Here is a 12032-nt window from a genome sequence, read left to right as displayed (position 1 = left end):
CGAGTTGAGTTGATGCCAAAGAGCTCGATTTTGGTCTCATCTGACCACAACACTTTCACCCAGTTCTGCTCTGAATCATTCAGGTGTTCAATGGCAAACTTCAGACGGGCCTGTACATGTGCTTTCTTGAGCAGGGGGACCTTGCGGGAGCTGCAGGATTTCAGTCCTTCACAGCGTAGTGTGTTACCAATTGTTTTCTTGGTGACTATGGTCCCAGCTGCCTTGAGAACATTAACAAGATCCTCCCGTGTAGTTCTGGGCTGATTCCTCACCGTTCTCACGATCATTGAAACTCCACGAGGTGAGATCTTGCATGGAGCCCCAGACCGAGGGAGACTGACAGTTATTTTGTGTTTCTTCCATTTGTGAATAATCGCACCAACTGTTGTCACCTTCTCACCAAGCTGCTTGGTGATGGTCTTGTAGCCCATTCCAGCCTTGTGTAGGTCTACAATCTTGTCCCTGAAATCCTTGGACAGCTCTTTGGTCTTGGCCATGGTGGAGAGTTTGGAATCTGATTGATTGATTGCTTCTGTGGACAGGTGTCTTTTATACAGGTAAAGAGCTGAGATTAGGAGCACTCCCTTTAAGAGAGTGCTCCTAATCTCAGCTCGTTACCTGTATAAAACACACCTGGGAGCCAGAAATCTTGCTGATTGATAGGGGATCAAATACTTATTTCACTCATTAACATGCAAATCAATTTATAACTTTTTTGAAATGCATTTTTCTGGATTTTTTTGTTGTTATTCTGTCTCTCACTGTTAAAATACACCTACCATTAAAATGATACACTGATCATTTCTTTGTCAGTGGGCAAACGTACAAAATCAGCAGAGGATCAAATACTTTTTTCCCTCACTGTATGTATGGATAGTTCAGGGTCCACAGGGTAAAAACTAAGAGCTAAATATTCCTTAGTCACCCAGGCCAAGTTAAATGTGAATTTAAGGTAGCTATTAGCTATCTTGGGCTGCACTTTGTATAGCATTGCCTCCAGTGTAGTACAAAAAATAATATAGGCAACAACATATGACAATTAAAAGGCAATGTATTTTTAATCAGAAACAAATATATACAAAGAAAAAACAAATGTCTTATATTTTCTATATTCCTACAGTGTACACTAAATTTCATCAGTTCCTTCTCACTTGTAACTCCACCTGTAGATTCTGTGGTTCATCTCACTTTCCTACAAACTACTTATTCTTAGCACATTATTCTTATTCAAAAGCCCAGGACTACTTCACACCACTCATAAGATTACATCATAAGCACTTTGTTTAAATGTTATGTAAATGCTCAAATATTCTGGCTTGCTGCAGTCCTGCTTCTCATTTGCAACTTTGGTTAAGGATTGTATTGTATTTTGTGTAACATTCAATATTAGGTACAAAATTCTATATTTAATGTTATAGTGGTTTAGAGTTCCCTGTTCATTGTTTATCACCTTGGACAAAGTCATGACCAAACTAAATCAAAATAATAATTTTAAAGTAAAAACTCTGACAGCAACAGTCACCTGAGGTACCAAGCAACTCCAGCAACTCCTCTATCGTATCTCTCTACATTGCAACGATTAAGGCTGTAAAAGGTAAACATAAACACTTGCAAATGGGGTAGGAGTCTGCACATTTAAATGCAGTTTTGGAAAGCAACAACTGACACAGTTCTTAGGGCATGGTTATGGGTGGAACTCTGAATTCAGAATTTTCAGTTTCTGAACAATCTAGAAGAGAACTCCAGCAATGAAAGCAGTTTCCCAAAGGCAGGTCTACATGTACATGGGGAGGTCCATGGGGAAGGAGGAGATCATCACTGGGAACTCAACTGAAAGATTTACAGCACGAGGAATTTCCACATAAACCTGTAAAAGAAACACAGATGCAATCAAAACTCAATCTGCCTGTCAGAAACATTCTATCACACAGTCAGGTATTATCAATTGCATCATTTTACTTTTCACCAAATTACATTAGATGGGAATATTTTATGGTCGAAACGAAATTCAACACATTTTCAACACAGCACAGGGTCATGGCAGACAACAAACACACAAAAGACATGCATCCTAATATATGAACAGATCACCTATACAAACAAAACACACACATACACTCACCTAAAGGATTATTAGGAACACCACACTAATACTGTGTTTGACCCCCTTTCGCCTTCAGAACTGCCTTAATTCTACGTGGCATTGATTCAACAAGGTGCTGAAAGCATTCTTTAGAAATGTTGGCCCATATTGATAGGATAGCATCTTGCAGTTGATGGAGATTTGTGGGATGCACATCCAGGGCATGAAGCTCCCGTTCCACCACATCCCAAAGATGCTCTATTGGGTTGAGATCTGGTGACTGTGGGGGCCAGTTTAGTACAGTGAACTCATTGTCATGTTCAAGAAACCAATTTGAAATGATTCGACCTTTGTGACATGCTGCATTATCCTGCTGGAAGTAGCCATCAGAGGATGGGTACATGGTGGTCATAAAGGGATGGACATGGTCAGAAACAATGCTCAGGTAGGCCGTGGCTTTTAAACGATGCCCAATTGGCACTAAGGGGCCTAAAGTGTGCCAAGAAAACATCCCCCACACCATTACACCACCACCACCAGCCTGCACAGTGGTAACAAGGCATGATGGATCCATGTTCTCATTCTGTTTACGCCAAATTATGACTCTACCATCTGAATGTCTCAACAGAAATCGAGACTCATCAGACCAGGCAACATTTTTCCTGTCTTCAACTGTCCAATTTTGGTGAGCTTGTGCAAATTGTAGCCTCTTTTTCCTATTTGTAGTGGAGATGAGTGGTACCCGGTGGGGTCTTCTGCTGTTGTAGCCCATCCGCCTCAAGGTTGTACGTGTTGTGGCTTCACAAATGCTTTGCTGCATACCTCGGTTGTAACGAGTGGTTATTTCAGTCAAAGTTGCTCTTCTATCAGCTTGAATCAGTCGGCCCATTCTCCTCTGACCTCTAGCATCAACAAGGCATTTTCGCCCACAGGACTGCCGCATACTGGATGTTTTTCCCTTTTCACACCATTCTTTGTAAACCCTAGAAATGGTTGTGCGTGAAAATCCAAGTAACTGAGCAGATTGTGAAATACTCAGACCGGCCCGTCTGGAACCAACAACCATGCCACGCTTAAAATTGCTTAAATCACCTTTCTTTCCCATTCAGACATTCAGTTTGGAGTTCAGGAGATTGTCTTGACCAGGACCACACCCCTAAATGCATTGAAGCAACTGCCATGTGATTGGTTGATTAGATAATTGCATTAATGAGAAATTGAACAGGTGTTCCTAATAATCCTTTAGGTGAGTGTATATTATACACATACATACAGTGCATCCGGAAAGTTTTCACAGCGCTTCACTTTTTGTTATGTTACAGCCTTATTCCAAAACGGATTAAATTCATTATTTTCCTCAAAATTCTACAAACAATACCCTATAATGACAACGTGAAAGAAGTTTGTTTGAAATCTTTGCAAATTTATTAAAAATAAAAAAATAAAAAAGCATATGTACATAAGTATTAACAGCCTTTGCTCAATACTTTGTTGAAGCACCTTTGGCACCAATTACACCCTCAAGTCTTTTTGAGTATGATGCTACAAGCTTGGCACACCTATTTTTGGGCAGTTTCTCCCATTCTTCTTTGCAGGACCTCTCAAGCTCCATCAGGTTGGAGCGTGCACAGCTATTTTCAGATCTCTCTAGAGATGTTCAATCGGGTTCAAGTCTGGGCTCTGGCTGGGCCACTCAAGGACATTCACAGTTGTCCTATAGCCACTCCTTTGTTATCTTGGCTGTGTGCTTAGGGTCGTTGTCCTGTTGGAAGATGAACCTTTGCCCCAGTCTGAGGTCCAGCGCTCTGGAGCAGGTTTTCATCAAGGATGTCTCTGTATATTGCTGCATTCATCTTTCCCTCGATCCTGACTAGTCTCCCAGTTCCTGCCGCTGAAAAACATCCCCACAGCATGATGCTGCCACCACCATGCTTCACTGTAGGGATGGAATTGGCCAGATGATGAGCGGTGCCTGGTTTCCTCCAGACATGATGCTTGCCATTCAGGCCAAAGAGTTAAATTTGACACTGAATTTGACACTGTCATGGCAAAGGCTTTGAATACTTATGTACATGTGCTTTTTTTGTTTTTTATTTTTAATAAATCTGCAAAGATGCAAACTTCTTTCACATTGTCATTATGGGGTATTGTTTGTACAATTTTGAGGAAAATAATTAATTTAATCCATTTTGGAATAAGGCTGTAACATAATAAAATGTGGAAAAAGTGAAGCACTGTGAATACTTTCCGGATGCACTGTATATATACACTGATCAGCCATAACATTATGACCACTGACAGGTGAAGTGAATAACACTGATAATCTCGTCATCATGGCACCTGTCAGTGGGTGGGATATATTAGGCAGCAAGTGAACATTTTGTCCTCAAAGTTGATGTGATAGAAGCAGGAATAATGGGCAAGCGTAAGGATCTGAGCGACTTTGACAAGGGCCGAAAGGTGATGGCTAGACGACTGGGTCAGAGCATCTCCAAAACTGCAGCTCTTGTGGGGTGTTCCCAGTCTGCAGTGGTCAGTACCTATCAAAAGTGGTCCAAGGAAGGAAAAGCGGTGAACCGGCGACAGGGTCATGGGCAGCAAGGCTCATTGATGCACGTGGGGAGCGAAGGCTGGCCCGTGTGGTCCGATCCAACAGACGAGCTACTGTAGCTCAAATTGCTGAAAAAGTGAATGCTGGTTCTGATAGAAAGGTGTCCGAACACACAGTGCATCGCAGTTTGTTGCATATGGGGCTGCTTAGCCGCAGACCAGTCAGGGTGCCCATGCTGACCCCTGTCCACTGCTGAAAGCGCCTACAATGGGCACGTGAGCATCAGAATTGGACCACGGAGCAATGGAAGAAGGTGGCTTGGTCTGATGAATCACGAGTAAATGGTGTTTGACTTGATCTCAATCCAATCGAGCATCTGTGGGATATGCTGGACAAACAAGTCTGACCCATGGAGGCCCCACCTCGCAACTTACAGGACTTAAAGGATCTGCTGCTAACGTCTTGGTGCCAGATTCCACAGCATACCTTCAGAGGTCTAGTGGAGTCCATGCCTCAACGGGTCAGGGCTGTTTTGGTGGCAAAAGGGGGACCTACACAATATTAGGCAGGTGGTCATAATGTTATGGCTGATCGGTGTGTGTGTGTATGTATGTATATATATATATATATATATATATATATATATACACACAGACGGGTGACAAAGTAATGGACAAACCTGAATAAATAAGAGGATTAACATAACGAATGCAGATGCCTCCGAACAGGTGTAAAGCATGATACAATTAAGCAATTAACATCCCATCATGCTCTGTGGCATGTATAAAAAGGCTGAGCAGGCCCAGTTGACCTCGATTTTGGATCAAGATGGCAAGAGGAAAGGATCTTTGAAAGAGGGGTCATTATTGGGGCATGAATGGCAGGAGTTTCAGTCACAAAGATGCTCAACTGGCTAGTGTTCTGGACAAGTGGGCGAGTGCATGTGTGGGACACCAAGAGAATGATACAGGCCTGACTGCTTGACCCCTACAGTGAGGGGGTCCGGAGGCTCTGTTATGCTGTGGGAGGCATTTTGCTGGTATGGTTTGGGTCCACTTGTCCCCTTAGAGGGAAGGATCACTGCAAATCATTACAAAGTTATTCTGAGTGATCACCTTTATCCTATGGTGACATATTTCTATCCTGACTTGAGTGGTCTTTTCCAGGATGACAATGCCCCATCCACAGGGCACGAGGGGTCACTGAATAGTTTGAGTATGAAAATTACGTGAATCATATGCTATGGCCTTCACAGTCACCAGATCTCAACCCAATTGAACACCTATTGGAGATTTTGGACCGATGTGTTAGACAGCGCTCTCCACCACCATCATCAAAACGTCAAATGAGGGAATATCTTTTGGAAGAATGGTGTTTATCCCTCCAGTAGAGTTCAGAGACTCATAGAATCTGTGTCAAGAGCATTGAAGCTGTTCTAGCGGCTCGTGGTGCCCATCACCTTACTGAGACACTTTTTGTTATTTTTTCCATTAATTTGTCACTTGGCTGTAAATGCGCTAACATTTTAAAAATCCTTTTATGCTCTTATAGTATAGCATGAAATGCCTATATGCACATATTTAAGTATACATTCTTGCCAATAGACTAAGGACTTTATCATAATTGTGTAAGCATAGGTGATGATGCAAGGACTCCTTTCATGATGATTGACTTGACTCAGTTCAAGCTGTTCTAATGGCTCATGGTGGCTCAAAATGTTACTGAGACACTTTATACACACACACACACACATACATTATATATTATATAGTACATACACTGTATATATATACAAAATATTGACAAAATAAGCTATGAAATGGATCCCAAGAGATGAAAGAAGACCACATAAAAGATGAGGAGATTAAATAAGATTTGCTGATGGAAAAGAGACTCTGGACATTGAAATAAGTGAAAATATCTTGGCGAGGCCTTCATCCAGCAGAAGAACAAAAAAGGCTGCTGATGATGAATAATGATAAGTATCTCATACATATGTATATACACATACATACACAAACTTATTTTAAGTTTACTTAAAATAATTCCTTCACAGATTTACAGTGAGGGAAAAAAGTATTTGATCCCCTGCTGATTTTGTACGTTTGCCCACTGACAAAGAAATTATCAAATCAAATCAAATCTTGGGTGAGAACCTCCTTCCCTCAGCCAGGGCATTGAAAATGGGTCGTGGATGGGTATTCCAGCATGACAATAACCCAAAACACACAGCCAAGGCAACAAAGGAGTGGCTCAAGAAGAAGCACATTAAGGTCCTGGAGTGGCCTAGCCAGTCTCCAGACCTTAATCCCATAGAAAATCTGTGGAGGGAGCTGAAGGTTCGAGTTGCCAAACATCAGCCTCGAAACCTTAATGACTTGGAGAGGATCTGCAAAGAGGAGTGGGACAAAATCCCTCCTGAGATGTGTGCAAACCTGGTGGCCAACTACAAGAAACGTCTGACCTCTGTGATTGCCAACAAGGGTTTTGCCACCAAGTACTAAGTCGAAGGGGTCAAATATTTATTTCCCTCATTAACATGCAAATCAATTTATAACTTTTTTGAAATGCGTTTTTCTGGATTTTTTTGTTGTTATTCTGTCTCTCACTGTTAAAATACACCTACCATTAAAATTATAGACTGATCATTTCTTTGTCAGTGGGCAAACGTACAAAATCAGCAGGGGATCAAATACTTTTTTCCGTCACTGTACATGATCTGATTACCTGATAATACATATAAACGATGGCTTAAAATGGCAGTCTCCTTCAATGAGGTTCAAGACAGTCAATAAAGAAAAAGAAAAGGAAATTAAAAAAAGGCTACAATAGGTAAGAGAATTAAAAACGCCCATACGCACCACAACTAGGTATTCCACTTTCAAAATGTGGCAGTTCTGGATTGAGAAGGAGGTGTTGAAAGGTATTCTGGGCAACTCTCCACTCCATGTTCCTGTTTTTCCAGAAAAGAAAGGCTCTCCTTCCAAACTGGCGATTGTTTTATTGTACAACTTGTATTCTCCTCTAGCATAGAAGGTCTGCTTTTGCTGAATGTGTGCCTTCGGTCTGATGGTGCGGGTGGAGCCATTCTCTATTTCTGCAAAGATCCTTATTGATTCACCTGTTGGTTAAAAGCACAGACCAGTAAGACCAGTATACAATAACAAATAATAGCCAACAGTGTTGTTCTTACCTAGGGTGAAGGCCCTCCTTTCAATTCTGGCACTTAAGGAGATCGGACCCGAGGCACAACACAGGCAACACACAGTCTTGTTTTTCGAAGCCATCTGTGGGGCCTGCAAAAACAGATCAGTGAAATGTGCAATAGCTGTTTAAAAGCAACATTAAATATATTATTTGTTTATGCTGACTGAAGACTGAACAAGAGATACAACATTACTGGAGTCTTTTTAAAATGTTATTATGCTCATCTGTTTCTTCACAAAAGCTGAGTGAAAATTTGCTCCAGTACTGTAGTTAGATGCAGTGACAAAATGTGCAAATGCAATACAATCATTGCAACATGTAAGGAATGAAATTACATGAAATTACATTCATTTGCAATGTTGTGAAATGTGAAACTACAGTATAGGAAATTGATACATACCAGCAGTTCAGGACTTTGGATGTTAACAGGGTTGATGACAGTAAACTCTTTAATAGATGTGTTGGGCAGATGCCACGGCCTGCGTAGTTTGGCCTCCAGCAGGTAAACCACCTTGCCATACATCCCCACAAACGATGAAGGTAATAGTCTGTTTTAAAGGGGGGGGGGGGACCCATACATACATAAATTACTACCTCACCTGCAACACATTTATAAATTAAGACTTTTTAAAGATTTTTTTTCCTTGATAATAAAAATATAAATGTTATTTCTTTCAAGATTTTTTTTGGAGAAAATAAAGTAGACCTGCAAAATTATTATTTAAGATGTCTGTGTGTATATATATACAGTGAGGGAAAAAAGTATTTGATCCCCTGCTGATTTTTTACGTTTGCCCACTGACAAAGAAATGATCAGTCTATAATTTTAATGGTAGGTGTATTTTAACAGTGAGAGACAGAATAACAACAAAAAAATGTTAATGAGGGAAATAAGTATTTGACCCCTTCGACTTAGTACTTGGTGGCAAAACCCTTGTTGGCAATCACAGAGGTCAGACATTTCTTGTAGTTGGCCACCAGCTTTGCACACATCTCAGGAGGGATTTTGTCCCACTCCTCTTTGCAGATCCTCTCCAAGTCATTAAGGTTTCGAGGCTGATGTTTGGCAACTCGAACCTTCAGTTCCCTCCACAGATTTTCTATGGGATTAAGGTCTGGAGACTGGCTAGGCCACTCCAGAACCTTAATGTGCTTCTTCTTGAGCCACTCCTTTGTTGCCTTGGCTGTGTGTGTTGGGTCATTGTCATGCTAGAATACCCATCCATGACCCATTTTCAATGCCCTGGCTGAGGGAAGGAGGTTCTCACCCAAGATTTGACGGTACATGGCCCCGTCCATCGTCCCTTTGATGCGGTGCAGTTGTCCTGTCCCCCTAGCAGAAAAACACCCTCAAAGCATGTTTCCTCCCCATGTTTGACAGTGGGGATGGTGTTCTTGGGGTCATTCCTCCTCCTACAAACACGGCGAGTTGAGTTGATGCCAAAGAGCTTGATTTTGGTCTCATCTGACCACAACACTTTCACCCAGTTCTCCTCTGAATCATTCAGATGTTCAATGGCAAACTTCAGACGGGCCTGTACATGTGCTTTCTTGAGCAGGGGGACCTTGCGGGAGCTGCAGGATTTCAGTCCTTCATGGTGTAGTGTGTTACCAATTGTTTTCTTGGTGACTATGGTCCCAGCTGCCTTGAGAACATTAACAAGATCCTCCCATGTAGTTCTGGGCTGATTCCTCACCATTCTCACGATCATTGAAACTCCACGAGGTGAGATCTTGCATGGAGCCCCAGACCGAGGGAGACTGACAGTTATTTTGTGTTTCTTCCATTTGTGAATAATCGCACCAACTGTTGTCACCTTCTCACCAAGCTGCTTGGCGATGGTCTTGTAGCCCATTCCAGCCTTGTGTAGGTCTACAATCTTGTCCCTGACATCCTTGGACAGCTCTTTGGTCTTGGCCATGGTGGAGAGTTTGGAATCTGATTGATTGATTGCTTCTGTGGACAGGTGTCTTTTATACAGGTAAAGAGCTGAGATTAGGAGCACTCTCTTAAAGGGAGTGCTCCTAATCTCAGCTCGTTACCTGTATAAAACACACCTGGGAGCCAGAAATCTTGCTGATTGATAGGGGATCAAATACTTATTTCCCTCATTAACATGCAAATCAATTTATAACTTTTTTGAAATGCGTTTTTCTGGATATTTTTGTAGTTATTCTGTCTCTCACTGTTAAAATACACCTACCATTAAAATTATAGACTGATCATTTCTTTGTCAGTGGGCAAACGTACAAAATCAGCAGGGGATCAAATACTTTTTTCCCTCACTGTATATATCACAGAAAATCATTCAGGACCTTCTGGCACTTAAGAGAATACACACCTCCATTTACCCAGTATATGTCCTGACACTACACTACTATTTAAAAGACTAAAGTTTAAAGTGTGCAGTGTGAAAGCCAACAATCTTCAGTTATGTAACTTTTGCTGGATTTATTGTTTTTCTTCAAGAGAGGCATAGCAAGGTATGAGAAATGTGCATTATTGACAACTTGAATTTAATTCAGTCAGGTACTTACATCATAGGAATTTGAAAACTGAATGAGAACATGTGGGTTCCTGCCCGTAGGGTATTTTGTTCTGGTGGGGTAAATAAATAAATTAAGTCAAGTTTTCATTCAAACAAATCACTTAACAAACGTATGAGACTTATACATAAAGCACCTTTGAGCTCATATCACTTTGTGTTGAAAACATACATAGCAGAGTGGCATCAGGTACCAAGGATCAGACTAGGCTCTGCTACTGGAAACACATGTGCATGTTAAGAACACCAGCAATAAACATGGATGCGTTCTGTAACCACAGGTAATCTAGGATAGTGCATGTTTACTAAAGATCTTGGCAAGGTAACATTTATATTGCTATTAAAACAAGATACGGTTTTTGAATGGTTTATGAATTTCCCATCGAAGTTACAAATACAGATGTAAGATTGATTCTGTAATTGTTTAAAGTAACTACAGCCTATATATTAGTAATACCCCACACAAAACGATGACGAATACACCGTATGCAATAAATGTCACCTGATCGCCTAGCGTGTATGGACCTTTAACCCCACCGTGTATTACAGGAAGAGGAGTTGTAATGGGAAAGTAAAGAAAGAAAGACGCATTTGTTCATTTTGATAATAAAACCCGCTGTTAGTAACCGGTCTGCATCCATCTGAATTATTATTAAAAGAAGGATCTCATCACCACCTCTGAACCCCAAAATAAACAGATATAATGTGTAAGATCTCACCAGAGTTCTGTTGTATGAGTTTATTTTCCAGGTTAAAGTACATTTCATCTGCATTATAGGATTTTGTTTCTTCATCCTCAGTTTCAGTCCAGTGAACCGAAGCTTTTCCTTTCGCACTAACTGTGAGATACTCCACCTTGATCTCCTTTGAAACGTCAAAAGTCACTCGTCCTGATATAACATCTCCTCTGGAAAACGTATTGCTCTCGTTCAGAGCATCGTAGCTGATTGACAGATTGGTCACCGTTCCCTTGAACATCTTGAGGATAAATCATATAAACACTGTAATGCTGCTACAGGGTTGAATAATTTATTGCGTGTATTATTTAGTGAGTTGTATAAAACAAACAGTTCTGTTACCAAACTACTTTCAACTTGTTATTCACAGGTTCCTTATTCTGTTCCCGAGCCACATCCCAGTTCTGGACAAAAGAGGGAGTGGTTGCAGACTTGCTAGGAATGATTGATAATCATGGACACCAAGGGAAACGTCAGTTTAAAATGTTTTTCACAAATAAGAAACTCTGAGGTACAGGGAACATACACGTTGGGAAAAAAGTAATACTGGATACTATGCTTGTTAGTGGTTAGTGGTGAAAGACCACGTAATAGGATCATTATTCCACCCAACTTGTCATGGTGAGTGTCCGACGTCTGTTGGGTATTGCACCACGATACATTTGATTAACCATAGACACACGCATATTCTGGTTATTATTACAAACAATGTAAAAGGCATTCATGATTTTTCATTTCTATTTCTGTATCTAGTAATCTGTCTATATCTAACAGATTGTAGAAGTAGTAGACTGGTAGCAGTAGCGTAGCCAGAAAAGAGACTGTGGGTGTACATCTGAAAAACGTGTTGTGCCACATCGAATACACAGTAGTGCATTGTTATTTTAAACATCACAGTGCTATCATTC

The 12032-nt window shown here is 40.9% G+C and overlaps 1 protein-coding gene across 1 annotated transcript; it reads right to left on the bottom strand.

Annotated features, from left to right (window-relative positions):
• Positions 1-1033: 1033 nt before the first annotated feature.
• LOC136755348 (arrestin domain-containing protein 3) lies at positions 1034-11544 on the bottom strand. Its single transcript, XM_066711855.1, has 6 exons — positions 11107-11544; positions 10380-10440; positions 8242-8389; positions 7828-7930; positions 7496-7755; positions 1034-1867 (listed from the first exon to the last, which is right to left on the bottom strand). Exons 1-6 carry the CDS (start codon positions 11363-11365, stop codon positions 1775-1777), a joined length of 924 nt encoding a protein of 307 aa, XP_066567952.1. The 5' UTR covers positions 11366-11544; the 3' UTR covers positions 1034-1774.
• Positions 11545-12032: the final 488 nt, after the last annotated feature.

Source organism: Amia ocellicauda, chromosome 8 (assembly GCF_036373705.1).
Source record: "Amia ocellicauda isolate fAmiCal2 chromosome 8, fAmiCal2.hap1, whole genome shotgun sequence".
NCBI lineage: Eukaryota > Metazoa > Chordata > Actinopteri > Amiiformes > Amiidae > Amia > Amia ocellicauda.
The sequence above is the reverse complement of the archived record's forward strand: the minus strand, read 5'-3'. Positions and strand labels throughout refer to the sequence as shown.